Source organism: Telopea speciosissima, chromosome 2, assembly GCF_018873765.1.
Source record: "Telopea speciosissima isolate NSW1024214 ecotype Mountain lineage chromosome 2, Tspe_v1, whole genome shotgun sequence".
Classification (NCBI taxonomy): Eukaryota; Viridiplantae; Streptophyta; class Magnoliopsida; order Proteales; family Proteaceae; genus Telopea; species Telopea speciosissima.
Window position 1 is genome coordinate 51288814 of NC_057917.1, and position 25535 is coordinate 51314348.

Consider the following 25535-nt stretch of genomic DNA (forward strand, 5'->3'; position numbering starts at 1 on the left):
TCCTTTTGTGCCATTATAAAACAAGCGGGGGCTATTGCGGGTGAAGTTCAAATCTAATGCATATATGTTCTAAGTCAAAATGTGACTTAATATGATTTTTTGTTTTCCGCTCAAGGTTTAAAAGTGTTCCAAGCAAATCATCACATACATTTTTCTCTATATGCATCACATCAAGCTTATGATGTAAGAAATTATACTCCCAATAAAGCAATTAAAAAAATACTACTCTTTTTCAAAGGTTGTATCTCATTTACATTTTTTGCACTTCTCCTGTCTTTCTCTCTTGCCAATTAACCTATATTTCTTCTTTTCATATGTAATGAAATTCATTCCTTGTAACCAACCTAACACTGTTAAACCAGATCGTGGAATAGGTGGAACTATAAATTCCATATTCCCATCAAAAGTTCGCCTATTAAATCAAAATCTATGAGATGGCTTTAAAAATTGACGATGGCCTATACAACAGTTCTTCATTGAATGCTTGAGCTACTTGCTGCAAGTGTCATTGATGCAAGATGGGCATGCCAATTTCCCAATAGTATTCCACCTAGTTAAGTACGTATATGCAAGAAAGTCACTAATTGTCCACATCAAATCTGTACGCATTCTAAAATTCACCTTACTCTCAGCATCAATGTCTACGCCTACTTACCATAATCCTACCAAATCCTCTATTAAGGGTTACGAGTAGACATCAATGTCATTTCCAAGTCCCTTCGATTTGGGAATAAGGCTAGATTGCTTTGTGCATGTCCATGAACGCAAGTTGTATGACATCAAAATAACGGACCACGAGCAATATGTACTGCTTGTTGATCTATGGATCGAATCCATCACTTGCATGCCCAAATCTAATATTCCAGGGTTTGAAGAAAATCTGGATATTGGGATTCAAAATCTTTCCAAGCAAGGGAATAAGCAAGATTTCTTAAGTTCCATCCTTGTTATGACCCTCGTCATGCCATCTCATAAAGGATCTAGCTTCGATGACATAATCTTTGTAGTTTTTGTTTTTTAAGGAAAATAATGTAAAACCTTGGCAGCTTCTTTCGTTTTATCAAACAAAATTATGCATTATCCTTCTTATCATTCTCATTTCTTCACCATCTAAAACACCACATGTCAAACATGCTTCTTTATTCACTTTCTCCTTCCAATACAACATACAGTTGTTTAGGCAAGCATCAATTTTTTTCATACCCAAGGCCCAATTTTCCTAATTACTTTTTAGTTTGATAACTCGATTTGGGAAATGCTTCATCCAAATGAAATGTTTGTTTGAATAATTTTAGCAACATTGTAAAGGATTTTCTGCTTCATCCATTGAGAAAATTTAGATGAAATAAATGCATGATGAAAGAAAGCTTGTTGAATGACTTGCAGTCTGGATATAATTTTCTACATCTGGCTCGTGCCTCGATTGTTCTCTGATGGACCATCCCATCTATAGTATCTCTCTTAAGCCTAATTAGAACTCAAAAGAAAAGCACCTGCTGGTGGATCTGTAACATAGAGGTACAATACTATGGAAATTAATAGAATAAAATAACTAGAATAGAAGCCAGAGAAATTCAGCATTGAGGAACATGAGAAGAAAATTGAAAACTCAATGGAGCTGATCAGATTGACCTGAATCTCTCAGTTCAGTTATTCGTTTAGACAAATGCTACCTACTGTCAACAGATCTAAGAAATCTAAGAGCATAATAGTACTGGTGTGCAAGTCCTAATGGCACAAGAAAACAAAGCAGATTTTTAAAACTCGAATTTTAGCCACTCAAACTTAAGATTGCAGAATAGAACTTAAGAGAATGGTCTACAAAATCCCAGATACATCAAATTTGAAGCAATTCTGACTAGTATTAAGAAATGATAAATAGAAAGAAAACTGAAAATAGACTGGGTGAAACAGATTGTTGAAGAATCAAGGAACTGATTAACCAGGTTAAATGAGGAAATAAACTGGAAGATAGAAGAATGGAGAATCAGAGAGGAAACTGAAAATCCACCTGCAAAGTAGCCCCTTGGAATTCCTATTGCCTCTTTTATTTTTCATTCTTCTTTCTTCTAATTTATTTGTTCATTTCACCAGGTCAGTTCTTTAATTCTTCAACAATCTGTAACACCCCTGTTAGCACCTCATTGCTTAACCAAGGACCTATTAAGCCTGGAATCGAAGACCCCAGGGTGCCTCACAAGGACTACAATCCAAACTAAAGAGTACTAATAGAGACTAAACTCAATGATAACAACACCTCACCAAGCAGAGGAAGAAACCAATTAATGAGACCATATAATATTAGCACCCCATTGTTGAACCAAGAACCTATTAAGCATAGACTTTTTCTATCTTCTCTCCTTTTTTCTCATGATCAATAAAAATTTTCAAGGACTATCTGGGGGGATTAATTAAGAAAGAAATTAGTATCCACATTTAGAAGTTTGAAGATGTAAGTGAAACACCAATGACATGAACTTCATTTGAAATGCATCATGACATGGTCTCATGGAAATGAACAAGTGACAAACACACCAATATGAACATTATTTGATGTCCATCCATCCCTACCAAGGTCTATTATGATCAAGGAAAATAAATAGATGAAAGAAGTAGATAATAAAAATACAGCAAAAGGAAAAAAAAAAAATGTCACATGAATTTCGTCAATCGTGGAATAGAAGGAGAAAAGATACCAATGAGGACTGGTCAAACCATCACTCTGGGTACTCGTCAAGTTACAGTCTAGGAAAAGTGTGAGACATCTTAGTTCGCCCACTTAAACCGATCTTCCTATTACTTGGTAGAAACTAACAATATAATTAATAAATAAAAATAAATGTAATTAACTCCAAACCAAGATTAGAGCTAGAGCACTTACCCGAAGCAGCCGGCTGCATAGTAAAAGTTAGTATACAAAATTAAACGAATCATTGAAAGTGAAAGTACAAAAGATCTTCTTTAAGGGCAATAGTAATTGACCACATGTCATAACCTATGGATGATCAGTACAATTAATTAATAGAGATGCTAACTATTTGCATCAACCGAAGTAAAATCACAGCAACCATCACACTACTACTGCCAATCCACTTGGAGCGGCAGCAATGTGCCTAAACTAAGGTTCTTAATCCCGGGATCGTTCTCGGGATCGTCAACGCTGAAACCAATCGAGATTGGTCAAAATCGTTTTGAATCAGCCTAAAGTGGAAAAAATCTTGATTTTGTTGGATAGGTCCAAGAATCAATTAGTATAAGTTAGAAAAATATTAAAAATATATTTTTTTTAAATAATCAAAGAGAACGGTAATCACAAGGTTTGCGAGATCTATCACCAACTTAATCCCTAATCCCTATTTTTCTGTTTAGCTTATCTGAACTTGGTTCCTCAACTTAACCCACTACCACCATTATCGTCACCTTATTCCTAATTTTTTTGTTTAGCTTATGTTTTCATGGTATTAAATCTTCATCGATTCCTCAATCAAAAATGGTAATATTTCCTCTCCCCCTTTTTTTCGTGGATTTGAGGCTCCCAAATCTAGGTTTTAAAACTCTAACCACCTTATACAATGAAATCTTCAAATCTAAGATCAAATCAATGTTTACATTCCCGCAGATTTGAAACTCTCAATTCTGTGAATCGTGGATTGAAAGAATCGGGATGACGAATAAAGAAACAAATATGAGTTTTATAACCGTTTTAGTCATGCATATCGGATCAAATCACCATATCTCAGGATCAGTCATGATGGATATCGATCCGATCCAAGATTACGAACCATGGTACTCTAAACTATTACTGGAAATAATCATGCACGAACTAAGGCAGGTAAAATAAAAATATGAATAAGAGAATAAACTAAACTCACTGATTTGATGAAGACTCGAAGAAACGAAACGCAGGCTGTATTCATTCTCAATTCGAGTAATTAATTAAGCACAGGAGTTGCAGCGAGCGAGCGAGCGAGCGAATGGCAGTGACTGTACGTATACCTGATCACTGAAACGCATTGCCATCATCCCTTTACTTTTATTCTAAGAAAACCATTTCTGTAATTCGTACACATCTCAGTTCTTGAAGAAGATAGATAACAGAACCTTTATACTTCCTATGGAGGAGAAAATCAGCCTCTCTGATCCCTAGTTTGGGAATGAAATCGCAGGTGCTTCTGTTCTTGGCCTGAATCTCGAGCCACGGCAGGGAAAATAGTCGGATCCCGGTCTCAATATCCAGGAAGAAAACTTCAGAAACAAAACCTTGGGAGAGAGAGATCAAGAACTGTCTATCTCCCAAGTTCAAGTTCATTCTTTTCTTCTCAATTTCTATACTCTCTTGTAGAGGAATCCACTATTTTCCCTATTCTCTAAAACTGTTGAAGATAATTAATTCTCTCTCCAGAACCGTGAGAGCCTTCTTGGCTTCTCACAAAATTCTTTCGAGCCCTTCTTGGCGTGAGAGTCCCTCTTGGTCTCTAGCCTCACCTATCATCCAAAAGAGAGTCCTCAAAACATCAATGACTTTTTCTCCCATTTATTTGTTGGAATTTTTTCCCAATTAAATAGGTCACTTGGCCTTTGCAAAATCATAGGGGAGATCCCCTTCAAATTCTTCTTCCTTTTTCTCTAAAATTTTGGGATCTCTTCTGATTTTTCTATTAAAACCGTAAAGCTTCCGTTAAAAACGTGTAGAGTTCCTTTTATCTCATCTGTCCAATTGCGAGAGATGCGAGATACGGATTCCATTCCAATTTGATTTTCCTTCGGCCGTGGCGGGAGCTGGAGGGTCCAGCTCAGCAAAACAAGGGTAGTTTGGATCATTTCACAGGTGGGGAAAACCTTAATCTAAAGACTAAAGGGGCGAATGGGTGATGGGCAATGGCTGATGGCTGAAGATGAATGAAATCACGATTTTGGGGTATTGAATATGGATTTCATTTTCCCCTTTTTTTTTTTTAATTTAAATAACATTTTTAAGTCGTTTAAAAAGTATTAAATGTGTTTAATATTTTGTTCTATAAAACCACGTTTTTATCCGTATTCTTGGATTTATATGTTAAAAACGTTTTTTTGTGATACATACATGTGAGGCACATGTACACAAATTATATGTATTTTACTAAGTACGGTACACAAACTATATGCATTTTTACTAAGTATGGTGATGAGTGCGAGAGGAGGTTCTCAGAGAAGGGATAGGTGTGAGGACAATGAGCAGATCGGGGAATCGCAACAACATTCCCCATCTTATACACTTGGGATGGGATGAATCAAAACATAAAGAGTCGCCACATAGATTAGGGTTTAGGACCCATACAAAACAAAATTGACTCCAAGACTTATCCAAAAGAGATGGTCTAACCATCAATCTGAGAACAACTTTAAGTTACGGTCCAGGGAAGGTACCCTTGTCCACCTGGTAAAAACCAGTCTCCATATTACTTGGCTAAATCATATAACACATGTAAATTACTATAAAATAAAATACATGATATAAAGAAAATTAGAGTTTAGAAAACACATATCCGGAGATTTGAATGCAAGGCAAGGTTAGTATATTAAATTTAAGCATAACATACAATACGCCATGAATGAAGATTCAAGTTTAAACGCATGTAAACATGAGGAAACCCCTAGATCTAATATGAGAAGCAAATACGCATCGAAGCATGAAAACTAGCATCAAGACTAGTATGACACTTAATCTATATGCATACAAATAAAGAAATTAAGCATCGATCTACACATCATGGGAGAGTCATCGTGAAAAAGGAGTGGAAAACAATAAATCTTAGACTAAGCATGCATAGAGAAGGACAATATAAGTAAAACCTAACCTATAGATGCAAAAGAAAGCAAATGGAACAATATACTCATGATTACGGGATCAATATAACTTAAGCAACATATTGGAAATTGTTAAAACATGGGCTCATGATCAGTTGACCACTACTTAGAGAGATAGGTTCTTATGCCCTTTGGGTAAGCAAACCAAGCAAGGAAAGAGAATAACACAATGAAATAATGAACAAAGAGTTAGAACATTACTTTATTGAAGATTCGCAAAATAATTGTTTGGAGGCTGCTCTTGCCTCAGTAAAGAAGCTTCAATTCGTATTCCAATTACCCACTACTTAGGGTTCACAAACTTACTCTATATATTCAACTCACTCTAGCCAAGGAAAATTCCATATACTAAGAGATCTTGTCCAAATGATCCCCCTCGACACGAGAGGACTTGTGTTTATAGATTTTAGGAGGTCTACCACTCCTTTAACATGTTTTAAGGTTCCAAAACTCATCCCAACCATCCACATTGGTTAGTTGCTCATCTATGGTTTAATGAGTGCCAACACTAACAACCAATAGAATTTGAGCAAGTAACCATGCTTATCACGTCATATAGTCGTCTTGGGGGCCAAATAATGAACCTAGATGTGTTTATGGCCTCCAAGAATGGATTAGGATTCATGAAGGTGATCAAATTCGAAGAAAATGAGAGTCCATACCTATCTGGGAAAATCCTAGAAATCGAAATCAACAAGGCTCGTGTCGACATCGAGCTTTACAAGCATCAATATAGATCAAAGCCTACAATATGTCAAACAGAATCTTCATTATGTCGATGGACCTTCTTGACAAACTGACACATTCAAGACATTATTCGACATTTGTATGAAGCCAATCGACAGGTTAATCAGCTGACTGACATCTTATAGATGTTGATTCGGGTTCCTGGTGTCGATTCTTCTTAGTGTACCATTGGTGCCACTTTGCCTGGTTCTTTTCTAAACCGGGCTAATTCCAAGTGTGATTGTGCTAGACCAAGCCTATTAAGTATATGTCTAAGACCTTGGAATGCATGTAACTTAGGCTACACATGTTTAACTTAGATGATTCAAAATTTACTTGTTCACATATTTCGCATATTACTTTAGTATGAGAATCAGGGACTGTATTAGCCAACAAGGACCGTCTCTAGTGTACACCCTAGTGATCAGAATAGAATCTTCTCCCAAATAAGGGGTAAATAGACAATTCCATACCAAATTTGGTTATGAAGAAATAATCCATCAATTGGACACGTTGGCAACTCTTCGAATTGAGCCAACATGTCATCAGATTTCCCTCTGAGGGGAATTTTTGTCATTTTTATGGATGATTTAAGAACGTATAAGGAACTATAGGAAACTCTCCAAATCTATAGATACAAAACCACCACACCTTAAGGGATACTCATCATCGTCAGAGTAACCTCCAAGGTGACAAAATGAGGTATCTACAATAGGGGGAGAGAGAGAGAGATTACCTTCTTTGGTGTCAGTGATGCATTAAATCGAAAGTCCAAAGTGAGTAGGGCTATAGGGCTGCGAGGGAGTGAGAGTGAGTGGGGGAGACAGTTTGCGAGTGGATTTGGATGAGAATGAATCTGGGGGTGAGAAATTAGGGCTCGAGGGTTGGGGGAGAAATATAATATCTTGCGGTTTTATTTTTGCAGTTAAAGGGACCTCTATTATTACGGTTTTAAATACCGCATCAATAAGTATCTCATATTACTGTGATTTTTAATTATGGTTTTGTTTCCGCAGTTACAGAGTCCTCTATTACTATCGATTTAAATACCATAACAATAAATATCTCATATTATTGTGATTTTTAACTGCGGTTTGTTTCCACAGTTACAGGGTTCTTTGTTGTTGCAGTTAAATATCGCAACAATAAATATCTCATAAAACGGTTTTATTTTTGTAGTTACATGGTCCTCTGTTATTGCGATTTTAAATACCGCAGTGATAAATATCTCATATTACTAAGGTTTTTAACTGTAGTTTTGTTTCCACAGTTATATGATCCTTTGTTGCTGCTGTGGGTACCACGACCTCAGAGTGAGTTTCTCCCGCCTTGAGGGCCGGTCCGTTTTGGGGTCCCTTGTCGATGGGAGGATTTGGGATGAACATGTTAAAAGAAAATGAGTCGCCACCTAGGATTAGGACCTAGGACCCAAAAGATGTTGCCTCATCCATGGTTTGTGGAAAGGGTTACACATGATTCCATCTGGTCTGGTCAAAGTCTAGGTAAGAGGTCAAGTTACGAGAGTGGAAAGGTGTTACGCACCCATCTCGTCTGGTTGAAACAATCTTTCTACTAGATGTCAAAGTTCGAACATTTTCCCAAAATAACATATCATATACCAACATGCAAGACTAACAGATAATTGACTAAGGAATCACTACCCCTTCTCAAAAAGGGCTTGTTCATCCAAGTGGGAGATGGCGTCTCAATAAATCCTTGGCAAGATTATTGGATTCCTCATTGGCCACCTTCAATCGCCCCATACCCGCTACTACCTGGAGCGCCAACAAGAGTATCTCAACTTATAAACCCAGTGTCAAGAAGGTGGAATGAAGAAATCGTTTTTCACTGGTGGCCATTTGAAATAGCAATTCAAATATTTGCAATCCCCATCCCCATATATCATACAATTGATTATTACATTTGGCTTCCAACAGCAAATGGAAAATTTTCAGTATCTTCGGCATTCTGGCTTGCAATTGAAGAGGATCTCAATCAACCAAACCTTCTCTGGCTCAAACTATGGCATGTTCCCACGACTCCCAAAAGAAAGACTTTTGAATGGAAACTTCTACTGGGAAGACTTCCTACAACTGACCTTCTAAACTAGGGTATCTCTGTGGCTCCAATTTGTGGACGAAATTTTGCTGCTACACTTGTTGCTACAAGGTTGACAGCCAAGGAAATGAGATCTTAAAGGATATTTTTGAAAATACTAAAATCTAGGAGGGTATTTATGAATACAAAAGGGAATTGAATTATTCCATTTCCTTGGCTGCCAGCCTCGTAACAAGAACATTCCTGCTACAAGTGTATCAGCAAAATTTTGGTATGCTTTACGACTCTTCTTGACCCCAATCGTTTGTTTATCCAATGCCATCGTGCTCATGCTATATGGAATCGAATCAATTTGCAAGAAATTAGCCTGGCTGGTGACATTCAGAACTGTATGCAATTGGCTATATACTGAACTCCTCTTCTAAGGAAAATCGAGACAAAGCCTCAAAGATTCCGAGCATGTTGTGACAAATCTGAACATCATACATGAGTCACATACATGGTGAGGAATTACAAGCAGTCAACCCAACAGCTTTCAAAGCCATGGCTCTAGCTAAGGAGTTCTCTAATAGAGAAGTCCCCAAGAGACATTGTTAAGATCAACGTGGATGGAACCAGTCATTGGAATCCCGGGTCATCAGGGATTGGAGGGATTGGAAGAGACTATTTGGGTCAATTCTTATTCGGGTTTTGCTACCAAGTTGGGACATACCCATGCAGTGGTCGCTGAAGCTCTAGCTCTACGTCAACCTTACTTATGGCAACTCAGTTGGGATATCAAAGAGTAATTATAGAAAGTGTCAATCTAATGGTAATAAACTGCATCAAAGGGAACAATGCACAAGTAAGGTCCTGCGTCCTGCCTCTGTTGAGGATTGATGTCTTGTATTCCGTGGTTTGGGTTGTGGTCTGTAGACCATCTTCGAAGGGCCGTTAAAAAATTGTAAGGCTTAAGGCCCAGGAACTGTATCTTTATGTTTTCCCTTTTAAATTGATAGCGATGGGATCATAACGGTTAAGAGGGAATTCTTTGTTCACAGAGGCATGAGGAAGAGATCTTGTAATCCGTTTATCCATTGCTTGTGAAGCCGCTCTCATCTCACTGTGGATGCATCATTCCATAGAAAATCTAAATGGTCTGAAAACATGCATGTTGGAAGCCTAATGGTATAGCAAAGAATCCTTTACCCAGTACTTTGGAATTTTCAAGCAGAAGGATATGGGTGAAGATCTCTTGCAAGGGCAATGATCCTCGAAACATGAATCCATCAACAAGGTAAAGTATTTATTATGAGGGATCTGTCAATAGTGTTACATGTGATTAAATAAGAACACCAAAACATTTCTTGGGTATGAACAGGAAAACTAAAGGGCAAAAGGTTGATCTGTAAATTACATCGAATTTCTACTCTCAATCAATTAATGAGCCTATGGACAAGAACTGAATCAGTTTCATTCCAAAAAGAAAGATGACTGACCATCATGAAACTGATATAAATCAATGGTTGAAGAACAAAAACGATTGAAGTGGGGACCAGAACCTTTGAAGAACATCTTGAGAATGAATTGTTCTACTTTCACTAAGATTTGGGAATCTTATCCTCTGCAAAAAAAAAACACACATTTTCAGTTTCTAATGGAATTACCATACCGTAAGGCACACTACCCAATCTTTTGAGCAAAGACACAATGAATCAAAATGGAAACATGGAAAAACCTCATCATTCAAGAAGATATAAGCAGTATCATGCAAACAAGTATCATACTGTGAACAAGAAATAGAAAACATGGAGATGCCCTCATTCCATTTTACACACAGATTACAACTGCAAATATTCATTACAATCAAAACTACCAAAGGTTCTAGTCAACATCTAGTTATCACGAATTTAAGATAACTCTATCATGCTGAAAGAAGTCATCAACACAGAACCCTCTGATTTATCAGACCGGAGAAGAATATAAAAACCAGAAGAAGTGAAACTTGGAAGTATACACACCACACAACATTTCAACCAACCTAAAAACACAGATTGCAATTTTCCCAATGTGAGGCAACAGTATTTGTAAGGAATTACCCACAAAAGAAACTTGAAGTGGTGATCGCACCCTACTGGCAACAGTAGTTCCCCCAGCCCACCAAAAAAGGGCGTACCCAGTGCATGAGGCTCCCTCCAATGCAGGGTATGGGGAGGGTCATAATGTATGCAGCCTTACCCCTGCTTCATGGAGAGGCTGTTTCCCGAATCATTTTAGTTTCTCAGAAAACCCAAAACTTAAACCCATGCTCAAAAATGCAATCAATCAAACCACATAAGAATTAGCAATCAGATGGCACCAAGGTTCTAGTTATTCAATCCAAGTTCCATGATTTAAAAGATAATATTAATGGACAACAATAAAAATGTTAAATGAAATCATTCTTTGGTGCATTGGTTCAGAATACATAATTAACATGCGCACTCGATTAAATCATCTGAAAGACTGTACCTGAACAGGTAAATATAATAACAGACATACAGCTCAAATAGATGAATGGTAGATCATTAATTTTTGTACAAAAATTTATGAACAAATGAAATTTAAGAGTTATAATCAAGTCACAGATTTAAAGCAGTCCAGCAATAAATAACAAAAGACATGAAATCAGAAATTGCAGATAAGACATGATATTTCCTCGCAAAACCATCATCAAAATAAAGCCAACTTCATGAAAAGGTTGGAAGTAGCAAGGTAAAACATCTGGAAAACATCAAAAGATTGATTTAATATTCAAATTGTCTACATGGCATTTGATAATCTTGAAAATGAACTCACCAACTGAATTAGGATCTACATGTACAAAGAAACTAGCTGCAACTATTAGATAGCAAAGAATGAGCATTAATCCCTTAAAGTAGTTAGAAGTTCCCTCCTGCAAGTAAGAACATGAAGCAAACGATCCATAAGCCCAGAGAATACTCTTTAACTTTAGGGGAGAGGTTGGAGGGGTAAAGAAGTGAAAACACGATATTTTGGAGATCTGTCTATCCGATCTGCAATTATGCACTAAATATCCAACTTATTTCACACTCACACACACACAAGAAGAAAAAAAAAAAAAAAAAAAAAAAAACTTGAATCTAGCTGTATCTGTTACTTTTTCGATAAATTCCAGTTTTTGAAATAGTACAGATGAATCATATAAATTGTTACAACAATTATCACCCGAACATCACCCACATCATGGACAATTATGAACAAATATGCCATAGTATGGATGGCATCGAAAGACCACTATAAACATCTAGGTCTTTTGACCTCTTTGTGTAAACATCAAAAAACAAACATCACCAAGTACCTAATGCGTTTCTACTTATTGTCCTTTTCTTCTTGTACAAAGAAGTGTGATGTTGGTATTTTCATTAAGGAAAAAAGGTCTTTGGTACTCACATGTAGATATAACCATTTTTTTCCCTTCAAGGCTATTATTTCATGCTGAGCATAGATATTTATAGCATCAATTTTAATACTATTGATGATCCATCACTATAGCAGGAGTATTGCAAGAAAACTATAAAATTTGGGGAGTAAATGCAAGCTGTTCAAATGCAGGTGGCAGGTATATAATTATGGAAGAAAGAAAAATATGGGGTTACAAAAGAACCCGAATAGGATTCTACTTAATCACTATTAGAAAAATTTGTAAACAGCAACTGCACTAGTGAGGAGTGCTATGATGCAAATTGAAATGTTCTCGAAGGAGAAGGGGAAGGACTACAATTGAATATGTTCGATGTAATAATAGGAGGCAATAAGGTATATCATTCAGAAGAAAATATCACCCAGAGAGTATTTGTGAACTGGTTACAAGTAGTTGGGTTAAGATTTTGTTGGCTTGCATTGAGAAATCAATTAAAAGAGAAAAGAACCATCTTAAAGTTGGCCATTTACGAACTCTTAAAGTTGGTCATTTACGGCTAGAAAAGTTCTAGACTTGACTATTTTTCAATCAGAAATAAACACTGCTTAAGTTACCTGACAATTTGTAGTTACTATCAATCTAAAGAAAATTTTATTTTCTGAATCAGCACAGACAAACCTGCAGCAAGAAGGCTACCACTAAAACCGTTATGAAAAGCGTGGCTGTCTCAAAAAGTTGAAAGTTCAAGTCCATAGGGCGTCCCATGATCCATCCTATAACCACACAAAAGGGAATCTGCAGTAACATCAAAGTAGAATTTAAAGATACTTCACAAAAAGAATCAATACAAGTGAGTTAGACAATAACAATAAAATATAAATAAAACAGAAAAAGAAATAGAAGAAATAAAATAAAATAATTTTTAACTGCATAGATGCATTACACATCCTAATACGGACTGCTGTGTAGATGTCTTGTATACACCACTAAGGATGTATTCTACGACTAACCAAATTAAGTTCACACTTCACAGTGATCATTTTTACCAGGCTAGTTTAAGTTTTTGTATGAACTATTTACAATCTCTGGAAATTCTTTTTTGGAACATCAGTTTTGTTTGGCTAGAAGTGAGGAGAGTGAAACCCCAAGTTTTGAAAACCTACATGCTGTGTAAAGAGTATAAATTGCCTACCTCAAAATTCAGGCTTCATGTAACCAATCTCAAAATTCATTTTGAAGCTTACCAAAAAGCATGGAAAACACTTTTGACTCAATGCGGCCACCTATAATTTGAGTTTTATTCAGCTGAAACCATAATGATTTGGTCATTCTTGACCAAAGGACATAGAAAAGCAACATAATTTGAAAGGAAAAGGACAAATACAGGAATTGAAATCAAAACACCAGGTGTTTAAGCCTCTCAGTTAGACTACATTATTATGTCAAATTGGCATCACTCATAAAGATATCATATCAGAGTTGATACTATATATGCTTTTGACATTGTTTACTTAGAGGCCTTTCGATCTCACTGTTGGTATCATATCAGTAGGATGAAAAATGGGTACATCTTAGGTTGTATGCAGGATTTCTGTCAATACTTTCTACCAGACTTACAGCATGATCAGGCTCTTATGTTTAGTACCTACCCCAAACATGGATATCTGAGTTGAAGACCCTATTGCAACTCCCACGGAAATATCCTGCACACAAATATATATAGAGATACATATATAAGATATTTGATAGTAATATGAAGGAGATGGAAAATTTCCATCCATACAAGCACTTACAAGCTTGTCTTTCATAGCAAACATAATTGCACTTGCATGCTCTGCAGCATTCCCTACAATAGGGAGTAAGATGACACTAATAAATGCAATTGGCATTTTCCATGCAACAGATGCACCCTGCAAAAGCAACTCAACCAGAAAAGTACACAATCAAGAGAGAGAGAGAGAGATGCTAAACCAAAGTAACTTCTATAACACTGATTTTCTTCACCCCAAGGGGTCAGCTCAGTTGGCAAAAGACCAACTCCTCAAATAAGAGGTCATGAGTTCAAACCACCTTGGGGCCTATCCCCATCCCCTATCCCCCCCCCCCCTAATTAAAGCTCTCCAATTCCAAAAAAAAACACTGATTTTCTTGTTTTCAAGAGCAATAGAAGAATTAAAACCTGTAAATGAGATCGTCCCTACAAATTTAGGGACACATAACAGAGAAAAGACCATTCTTATAAGGAAAATAGTGCTTAGACAGAGATTATATAGGAAATAGTTTGCCATGTGTCATGTGCTAAGGAAATATAAATTTGCTTGTCACAGGATTCAACTAATCAATCAAGGAGTAGGGGGGCTTAGAATGGAAGGTGAATTACCTCTATGGTATCAACTAGGTACTCAGAGAGGATTGAAATCCAAACAGTCAAAATTAAAAGCCATATTATTGACTCCCACTTAGAGATCTCAGGGACTTCTTCATCAGAGCTCCCCTCAGTTGGAGTTCCGCCCTGGGTCCAAGTTCATCAAATTGAAATCCACCCATGAATAAAATAAACAAATAAGATTGGATGAGTAGGAAATTATCAAACAACTATAAAAAAAATATTATCAACCTCCATAAACATACAAAATAGTTAGCAGGTTATAGTTATAGAACAAGAACAAACATAGCATACTTCTGGAATATTGAAGAGACCAACCTCATCAACTGGCATGTATAGATTCTTCTGACTCTTCAGCTGAAAAACAAGATAGGCAGCATATGCCACAAGCATAATACAGCTGCTAAACCTTGAAAGGGCTAACTCTGACTTTCCAAACTCTATCTCAGTGTGTGTGTAGTGGAGGACAGCTGGAAACAGTAAGCCCATGACCGCCATCAACAGCAACCCCGAGTTCACAACAGCAGCTGCCTGCTCATCAAGTATTACAGGTATAACCATTGCATCTTTCAGAATCGCAACAAGGATACTGGAGAAAATAGAACTGTAGAGAGAAATTTAATATGCTTACCTTGTTAAACACCTGCTCCTTCTTACAGAAAACGATCCCACCGCTGAAGAATGCACAACCAAGCACCAGTAACATGTTTGACAAAATTGAACCTAGTAGTGACTGTTGAACCACGCGCATCATTCCATTTTTCAGTGCATAAATTGATATTATCAATTCTGTTGCATTTCCAAATGTTGCATTTAAAAGACCCCCAACTGCATGTTCCAATTCAATACATTAAAAACAAATCTAGAGAAGTCATAACTGGTACCCTTGGATACATAGGTGTAAGTAAAAAACTAGACATGAGCACAAGCATTATTATCAGTCTAGATGTAATCCGATGGTAGACAGAACAAGGATAGATCAAGCATATCCTTAAAATTCTACTCGAAGAAAATTGTTTCCAGAGACCACTAAATGAAAATTATCCAAACTAGCTTCTTTTCTCATTATTGAATTTATACCATCTAATATCTATACTACTAACGTAGGGTAAGTGTGATGGAATTTTATGTGGATTATCTGCGTAAATCACCAAGTACGTAACCAGAAAATAAATCAGAAATCTAAAGAGAAAAAACCAAGCCATAAGGTTGATGAAACTTATATTTCATTAAGAAGAAAAGGCTGATCATGATAACCTGATTGAACATACATATTTAAACCAAAATCCTATGGACACTAATTACCCCCTCTAATTAATTACTGATCTAGAGCATTATTGACCAAATAAATAGATAAAGAAGAAATAATGACCAGGGATTACTGTAGCATGTGGACAGTGTGTGAGCAGTACCCACTGGATTAAACTTCTATGTAAACTAAAAATTGGATTAGATTTCTACATAAACTAAAAATTAATTATTAATTAGTATCAATTATGATGGGGCTCATTACAGCCAAAAAATGTGTTGCTATACTGAATCTGAGGGCATGAGAGAAAATGTAGAGATAAAAATAGGAACTGAAGTCTGAATATGGTGGCTGCTCTGTTGTGATCCTCCTATATCTTGTTTTCAGTAAGTAACCAGATCTGAAACATTAAACTTCTCCATCTAATTCTTCTTCTTTCTCTCTTCCTCTTCTACCTCAATAACCCATCAATGACAACAAGGCTTATACATGTATCAATCAATAAATGATTAATCACTTGGGCTTAAAGTTCATCATTAGAAGGGGCAAAAGATCCACTATGAAGCTGGTCTTCTTAGACATTACTTTTCATAATAACTGCTAAAATGGCCAGAAAATGTGGTAAGCAATGTTCTGATTTCCAATCAGGAAGAAAAAAAATCAAATTTATAAAAAGAAGGAAGCAAATCTAAAGTATTCATGAACTCTAAAAGCTTTACTGAATATCCCCAGCATCTGAATGTATTCTAGGAGAAAAATGAAGGAAAGTGAAAGAAAAGTCAGCACCATATGGACATCAAAGATACACTGCCTCTAACAAACTTACGTTAAATTTTGTGGAATGCTTAGCATGATCCGCCAGATTCTTGTACTTTTAAACATGTTTCTCTCATATGATTAAGTCTCCCTGAGTATTTCCGATCCATTTCTGAAAATTCTAGAGATACTTCCATGGTTGGACAAGGTAGACTAATGTACCTCAATAAATTCTAAAACTTATCTGACATTGTCCAACACCATTCATAATCATGAATTCATAACACAAAATGTTATCAAGCATGGTTGCGCCTTGTGCTACTGCTCTAAGACACCTTTGTGCTCCTTTTTGTGAAGCTGTGATTGGGAGCTCTATTTGACAAATAAAGTAGAGCACTGTTCATTAAACCAATGCAACCCTAAATCTATAACTTTGCTCATTGGTTAAGTTCTAAAGATTAGGATTTATCATTCAGCATCTTGGTTATTTGCTTTAACACAGGCTTTGTTATCATCCATATTGGCCATGTACTGTTATTGTTGCCTGCAATCTGTATAAATATTTGATGTTCTTTTCCGACTGCATTAATTGCCGCACTATCTTCTAATTTCTGTGTAACATAAAATATTTCTAACACTTGAAGAAAAAATAGCACATGACTTTAGTCATGCACACGCCTCATCTGGCATGCGCAAAGGATGACTTGGCATCTTGCATGCACCCCTTGCCTTAACAACACTGACATCACACAGATAAGCGAAAACTGTTGGAAGATAAAAGAAGATTTCCCTCATAATGCCATAAAGAACATTCTATTGTTGTGATCCACCAGCTATATGTTTGGTGGCAGCTGTCAATAGGCAGAGATGAATACCAAGATGAGATTCTCCTCGAAAGATAAAACAATATCATGCATTTAATTTGTCTTGAAAATAAGATTAAAGATAACTTTAACAAACCGCAGTGAAATCTCAGAGAAAGAAGGAAGCTTTCTAAATATTCCAAGTAGTGCATTCCATGTTCTTAACTTCTTATTAAACATAGCCAACAGTTGTTGGTATTTGTTTCAGGCTTTCAGCTTTGATTAGAAATGGAATATTGCTTTTTTTTAAGCTCTTCATAAAGAATGATCCCAGGAAGACATTTTTCGTTCCCCCGACAAAGAGCTGATCCTTGAAAAGATACAAAATTGAGTGGCCACACCAGCTATCATGAGTCATGACCAAGGCAAACAAAGAGAAGAGGCAATTTCCATGGAACATTTGAAAGAAATCTACAAAGGCCCTATACATATATTGACTGTGAACAACTGGGTTGATTCCATGCACGAACAGAATGAAGTCACAATGTGAGATCTTCTACTTTGCCAAAGAGGTAATGATAAAATTACAGTAAAACATCTGCGAACTGAGCGCGCATAGGGATTACTCCAGGTGTAGTGAAGCTGCATATTCTTATACAACAACAACAAACTCAGCCTTATCCCAACTTAATGGGGTCCGCTACATGGATCCAAACAAAACAAAGTAGGGAAAACTGAGGTCTAAACAAACAAGGGGAATGATGCTGCAGTATTCTTATAAATAATAATATAAGCCAAGGAAATACAGTGAAGAGTAGACTAAGAAACATATTGAATAGTACCATGAATCTTCTATTTCTGGGAAACCTTATAAACAGATATACTTAAATGGGAATTGAAGTGCTCATAGGTGTCTATGAATTCAAACAACAAAACAAAATTCTTGAGATTAAAATTTGACTCATTATTGAGAAATAAAAGTATTAGATGGTATTTGCCAATCTAGGCCATCTCTTCCTGATTATCCCATATGCCAGTTCTGTAGCATTATTAGCTACGTCAGATCTAATATTTCCCAGGGAGTCCCTCCTATTTATTTGCCACCTTTACCTAAGAAATTTGTCCTTCCTTAAAAAATACAAAAAAATAAATATAAATAAAGAAAACAAAAATGTAAAGGAAAATGAAGAAAGAAAGCAAAGTACAACCTTCTAAGATGTAACCACAGATGCAACAAAATAATCACTTTTCACTAGGAAATTACAGCAAGAATCAGAAAGAACCACAAACAAGAGCGAGCAGATGTACTCTAAAGTAGAATAATTCTATAATACATCCTTTGAATTTACACTAACTGAAGCTTACCAGTAGCTCCAGTGAAGTATGCTAGCTGCCTGCATCAGAGAGAAAATCGAGCATTTTAGGAAATTGTCCCTTATGAGGTTGCATTATGGAAAAATTCACCACCAGAAAAAACTGATACAAGATCTCACTAGGGAAACTATGTGAATCCTTACTCTGTAGCATAACCCAAACGTTCAGCCAAAGGCATAATACCCAATAGGGTGAGAAAGAACACCCAACCCTACAGTCCATTTGAAGAAATGCATCAAACACAGAATATGTATGACAACCTACTGAACATACCAATATAGAGAAGCGCAACTCACATGATGACCAGTCAAACCATGGACAATAACTGCCAGAGGGCCAAAAGGCATAAGTAAATTGATTTTGGTTGTGAATACTACAACCTTTAGGCTCCTGAACACTCTGTCCTTCATATACCTAATACTATGAACTTGCGAACCTCCTGAAATTGATCCATGCTGAATTGCAGCCCTGTTTGCAAGTGAAGTGGGGCTACCGAGGCTCTCATCCTCAAATTCAAGCACTGATCTTTCATCTAGTGATTCCATCTGTGCCATCAATATCCTTGCATTAGAAAGCTTCTGGAGAAAAAAAGGGGGAGGGGAGAGGAAGAGTCTTACAACCTATAACCGGGGTATGTTTTAATAATAAACTAGAAATCATAATTTTTTGTTTTGCATCGCATTTGTTGGTTTAGCACCCTTTCTTTTAATTGAGTAAAAGATGCAGTCAAGAGAAAAAATTGGAATGTTCAAACTAATGGAGTGCTAAGGTAATTAAATTCTACTAGAGAAGAGTGACTAATAAATTGGCTAAAATTAAAGTGAAACAGACAACGAGATGAGAGAGGACCTGAATCGTTCCTGACAACTTATCCATCTTCTACACAAGAACAGTGGGTAACCCATTCCCAACCACAAGCATCAAAGGAAGTGAAAGGACACCCACAGTTCGGCTTTCCAGAATCAAAGGGAGGACTAAACAAAGTGGATTGTCTCCAGTCAGTAGCTATCACATTAAAAATATGAAAAGGAAAAATGAAATTAGTTAAACAAAATTCAAATGGGTTGGGAGCTAGGATTTTACCTTGAAAGCTTTTACTTCTGTATGTACTAGAAAATCATAATTCTATCACTAATATACCATCGCTTTGTATCTCCAACCTAAAAACAAAAAAAAAAAAACAAGATCACTAAACTGAAAATTAAAAACTCAAATATAGGTAGTGCCACTCCCAGAAGTTTAAGGATGAAATCAATGTACTATTTAAAGGCTCAAACTTCAAAGCAAGGTTTTCCAAAAATGTTTAATCACGGTACCAAGATATTGTCACGAAAGTCCCCACAAAAGTGATGCTTAATTGAAGGGTGAAAGCCTATTATTTTCTTAATCTCACACATAAAAAAAAACAATAAATTGGAAAGGTCATGCAGAATAAAGAGACAACATAACAAGAGAAAACTACTGATTCATTTATAAAACTAGCAATGAAACAAAAGGGTGGTCGATCAAAAATAAGATTTCATTGTGTGTACAGAGTAGAAGAAATGTCATACGAAATAATCCAATCAAAAGCAAAATTGCATCTAATATATGATTATATTTGTGGTTAAATAATCTCTGGTTATAGATGAGGATTAAAAGAACGTACGAATAAAGAAATAATTATTCTTGAAATTAAAAAAGAGAAAACAACTACACAAGTTGATGAGAAGTATATACAACAACAACAACTCAGCCTTATACCAACTAAATGGGGTCGACTACATGGATCCTTACCCTCTAGTCAGCTCTATTCAAAGTCATACATGATAGAAGGCCTAAGCTATGCATGTCTTTCCTCACCACTTCTCCAAGAGTCATCTTAGGTCTGCCCTTGCCTCTTTTAGCTCCTTCAATTTGAATCAAATCACTACTCCATACTGGAGGGTCTAAAGGCCTCTGTTGTACATGGCCATGTCACCTCAAACGACTTTCTCGCAGCTTATCATATATCGGAGCTACTCCCAAATCAGCTCTAATTTAAACATTCCTTACTTTATCCTTCCTAGTGTTACCACGCATCCATCTCAACATCCTCATCTCACCTACACTAAGTTTATCTATACGATGTTTCTTAACTGCACAACATAAATCATAGCAGTTGGGGACGAATGCATAACCACAAGGAATAAATCAAGCAAACAATCACACACAACACGAGGAATTTAACGTGGTTTACTGGTTCGGCACAATGCCTACATCCACCTGAGAGAACTAGAGATTTTCCACTTAATCCTGAAAAACTCTCTACACCACTCTTTGCCTCACAATGTGATCTCACCTTGCTTATGTTTAGGTTTTTCTCACAAAGACAATATATAAGGAGCCCAAAATCCCTAATCCCTACACAGTTACTGATGAGAACATCACTCAAGAATTTATGCAGCCACATGTTACTTCATTATGGCTAGATGACCAGCATTATGTGTAGTTCTTTTTATTATTTTGTTGTAATTTTATTGGGGCCAGAACTTTTATGTACTAATGTTGTAACTTGTAAGGGAGTTATTAGGGAGTTATTGCTGGAGAAGTAGTTATTAAGGAGTTATTTCCTTCTTTTTTTCATTTTGGGATTTAAAAAGACTGTAATTTGAGATGGAAGATAAGCAAGGAAGGAAGGAATGAAAGCATGAGTGATTCTATGCAATTTTTGGAGTGAAACCAAGATGGAGTAAATCCAAGATGGTGTGAAGCCTCGATGGTGTGAAGCCAAGATGATCTTCTTCTTTCTTCTCTACCTTCTTCTTCTTCTCCTTTTATCCACCCCTCCTCTCTTTCAAACCCTATATCTACAGCAAACCATCCCTGTTTGATCCCCCAAATTCATTGTTGTTTATTTAATCATATTTCTCCCGACTTCCTTTTTCATTTCTTAAGAACCTTCCCATTTGTTCTTTCAACTACAGCAGCCTGTAAACCCCAATAAATCATACTTGTGGCTAGAATAAGATTGGTTTGTGGTTTGATGTGGATTCCCAAACCTGCCCTACATCAATTACAATTTTACCCTCATACCATACATGTAGTGGACCCAAAACCCAACCCAAATACAAATACAAGCCCAATTATAATTATGGACCAAGAATACAAGACCAACCGAACCCCAGCAATAGCTGGTCGTATGATTGTCCTATAAAATTTTCCTTTAAGTTTTAAAGGAATATGTCAATCAATACTCCATACACTTCATTCATCCTATTTTAATTCTTTGTGTAACATCATCCTCTATTTCTCCTTCTTTATTTATGATTGAGCCCAAATATCTAAAATAATCACTGTGTGGGATCTCTCTCTCTCTCTCCCATTAATTTTCACCACCTCATTATCCATCCTGGTGTGTAACTTTAGTTACACACCATATTCTCCATTTTCGTTCTACAACAACAACTCAGCCTTATCCCAACTAAATGGGGCCGTCATTTTCGTTATACTTAACATAAAACCTTTTGATTGCAAGGTTGATCTCCGTAGTTCCAACTTGGCTTTAATCCCTACTTTTGTTTCATCCACCAAAACAATATCATCAACAAAAAGCATACACCAAGGGACCTGATCTTAAATGTCACTAGTTTGATCATCTATGATAAGCGCAAACAAATAAAAGCTTAAAGCTGATCATTGATGTAACCCAATTGTAATTGGGAATTCACTACCTTGATTCCCCACCATTCTTACACGGTCATCACACCATTATACATATCGTTAACTTGGTCCACGTATTTATTTGAAACACAACTCTTCTCTAGTACATACAAAATTAACTCTCTAGGGAACTCTATCATAGGATTTCTTTTTAGTTTAATAAAGACCATATGAAGATCCTTCTTGCAATCTCTAAATATTTCAATGAGTCTCCTAAGTAAGTAGATAGCTTCTGTCATGGATCTTCTAGGCATAAAACCAAATTGGTTTTCCATAATATCAGTTTATTGTCTCAAGCGAATTTCAATAACTCTCTCCTATAACTTTATAGTATAACTCATTATTTTTATGCCTCTATACTCTATAGTTTTTACAGCTTTGAATATCGCCTTTATTTTTATAAATCGGAACCACAATGCTTCTCCTCCACTCATCTGGCATTTTCCTTGTGCTCATACAACAACAACAACCATAACCTTATCCCAACTAAATGGGGTCGGCTACATGGATCCAATAGAGGCTATGACAGTAATAGAGATAAGAGAAGTAAAAAGACGTAAGAGGAGTAAAAGAAAGTGAAAAAGATAATAAGTAAAGGAAGAAGTCCACGCAGTAGTCAAAGCAGCATCCCAGGAACATTCCCCTACAAGGGGTCGGCTACACGGGTCTTTGTCCTCCAAACAACTCTATTTGCAGTCATATTAGGATCGAACCCTACCACATGCATATCTTTCCTTATTACTTCTCCAATAGTCAATTTAGGCCTTCCCCTACCTCTATTAGCTCCATCAAACTGAATCTGGTCACTCTTCCTTACCGGTGCATCCATATGTCTCCGTTGTACATGACCATACCACCTCAAGCGGCTCTCACAGAGGTTCTCTTGAATTGGTGCAACTCCCAGTTCGGTTCTAATATAATCATTCCTTACTCTATCTCTCCTGGTCTTGCCACACATACTTCTCAACATCCTCATCTTTGCTACACTCATCTTATCTATATTACTCTTCTTAACTGCCCAACATTCCACCCCATAAGTCATGGCTGGTCTTATTACTGTCCTGCAGAATTTCCCCTTAAGTTTAATAGGCATGCGTTTGTCACATAACACTCCCGAAGCGCCTCTCCACTTCATCCATCCTACTTTAATTCTGTTGGAGACATCATCCTCTATATCACCCTCTTTGTTAATGGTTGATCCCAGGTATCTAAAGCATTCGCTTTGTGGTAACTCTCGCTCCTCAAGTTTCACCACTTCATCACCTCTCCTAGTTTGACTAAAGTTACACATCATATATTCTGTCTTTGTTCTGCTTCACTTAAAACCTTGTGATTCCAAGCTTGATCTCCATAACTCCAACTTTGCATTAATCCCTTCCACTGTCTCATCAATCAAAATAATATCATCAGCGAAAAGCATATACCAAGGGACCTCATCTTGGATGTGTCTGGTTAAATCATCCATGATGAGCGCAAACAAATAAGGGCTTAGAGCTGACCCTTGGTGCAACCCAATTTTAATAGGGAATTCACTACTTTGGCCCTCTGTGGTTCTGACACTTGTCACCACGCCCTCATACATGTCCTTAATTATATCCACATAGTTACCGAGCTCCTCTTCCCTAGGACATACCAAATGAGCTCTCTAGGGACTCTATCATAGGCCTTTTCTAGGTCGATAAAGATCATATGGAGGTTCCTTTTGTAAGCTCTAAATATTGCCATAAGCCTCCTTAGAAGGTAAATAGCTTCTGTCATGGATCTCACTGGTATAGAACCAAATTGGTTCTCTGATATATCAGTTTCTTTTCTTAGGTGGGCTTCAATGATTTTTTCCCATAGTTTCATGGTATGACTCATTAGTTTTATGCCTTAATAGTTATTGCAATTCTGGATATCACCTTTATTCTTATAAATCAGAACTACAGTGCTTCTCCTCCACTCATCTGGCATTTCTTTGTACTCAAAATCTTGTTAAACAGCTTGGCTAGCCAAGATACCCCCGAACTCCTAAGCTCTTCCACACTTCAATTGGGATCTCATCTGGTCCCGGTGTTTTATCTACCTTCATCTTTCGTAGGGCCTCTTTAACTTCGACCTCGCCAACTCGTTGTAGATGTCTATGACGTGCGTTGGCTTCAAGGCTATTCCTCTCCTCTTCCGAAACCATTCTATCAATCACAGTAGCCCAATTTAGTAGGTTGTAAAAATATTCACCCCATCTCTTCATAATGTCCTCATCTCGTATTGGTACTCTACCATCATCGCTCTTAATGCATCTAACATGGTCCAAATCTCTACTTTTCCTTTCCCTTATTTTAGCTATCTGATAAATTGCATTTTCCCCTTCCTTTGTATTAAGGTTTTCATAGAGGTCATCATATTTCTTCGCTCTTACCTTCCCCTCAATCTTCCTAGCTTCTCTTCTAGCAGCATAATATCTCACTTTATCCTCTGCCTCGTTGATCCTTTGCCAAGTCTTAAAACAATCTTTCTTAGTCTTAATGGCTGCTTGAACCTCGTCGTCCCACCACCAAGTCTTTCTAGGAGCCAGACACATACCTTTTGAAATCCCTAGGACTTCTTTAGCAACCTTCTTAATACAAATCGTAAATAGCTTGGTTAGCCAAAATAGACCACATAATCCTAAGGTCTTCCACACTTTTATTGGGACCCCATCTGGACCAAGTGTCTTGCCTACTTTTATCCTCTTTATAGCTTCTTTCACTTTAGGCACCCTAATTTTTTGTATTTATCTACAACAAATGGTGCCTTGATGAGTAGTGCAACCTTCTGAGACACTATTACTCGAAGTGCCTTCATCTAGTAGCCTGTAAAAATTTTCCATCTCTCCTTAATGTCCTCATCGCTTACTAGTACTTTATCATCCTCAATTTTAATGCATCTAACATGGTCAAAATCTCTATTTTTCCTTTCTCTCATTTTTAGATATCTTATAGATAGATTTTTCTCCTTCCTTTGTGCTCAAATTGTTATCGAGAACCTCATATTTCTTCGCCCTTGCTTTCTCCACAATCTTTTTAGCTTCATTTCTAGCAGCTTTGTACCTTTTTAAATACTCAACCTCCTTAATTTCTTGCCATGTCTTAAAAATACCTCTTTCTGCCTTAATGGCAAGCGAACATCATCATCCCACCACCAACTCTCTCTCCCTAGATGAATGACGTTTCCCTTTCGATTCGCCTAGGACATATTTAGCAACCTTCTTAATACTAGTAGTCATTTCATTCC

The 25535-nt window shown here is 36.8% G+C and overlaps 1 protein-coding gene across 4 annotated transcripts in view; it reads right to left on the reverse strand.

Moving 5' to 3' along the window:
- Positions 1 to 9897: 9897 nt before the first annotated feature.
- Positions 9898 to 25535, reverse strand: part of LOC122652410 (vacuolar cation/proton exchanger 3-like) — a 28562-nt gene continuing 12924 nt past the window's right edge. For 2 of the 4 annotated variants that reach the window (XM_043846139.1, XM_043846140.1), the window contains exons 2-14: positions 19686 to 19762; positions 19452 to 19576; positions 18899 to 19147; positions 18746 to 18813; positions 18594 to 18622; positions 15052 to 15248; positions 14739 to 14951; positions 14415 to 14546; positions 13828 to 13944; positions 13684 to 13737; positions 12713 to 12829; positions 11449 to 11545; positions 9898 to 10234 (exon numbers count right to left, since the gene is read on the reverse strand). In XM_043846139.1, the coding sequence (XP_043702074.1) occupies positions 10212 to 10234; positions 11449 to 11545; positions 12713 to 12829; positions 13684 to 13737; positions 13828 to 13944; positions 14415 to 14546; positions 14739 to 14951; positions 15052 to 15248; positions 18594 to 18622; positions 18746 to 18813; positions 18899 to 19147; positions 19452 to 19478 (1323 nt within the window). In that variant the 5' untranslated portion in view covers positions 19479 to 19576; positions 19686 to 19762 and the 3' untranslated portion in view covers positions 9898 to 10211. Of the gene's footprint in view, positions 10235 to 11448; positions 11546 to 12712; positions 12830 to 13683; positions 13738 to 13827; positions 13945 to 14414; positions 14547 to 14735; positions 14952 to 15051; positions 15249 to 18593; positions 18623 to 18745; positions 18814 to 18898; positions 19148 to 19451; positions 19608 to 19685; positions 19763 to 25535 lie in introns of all 4 variants that reach the window. The other 2 variants (XM_043846142.1, XM_043846141.1) reach the window with 2 other exon arrangements.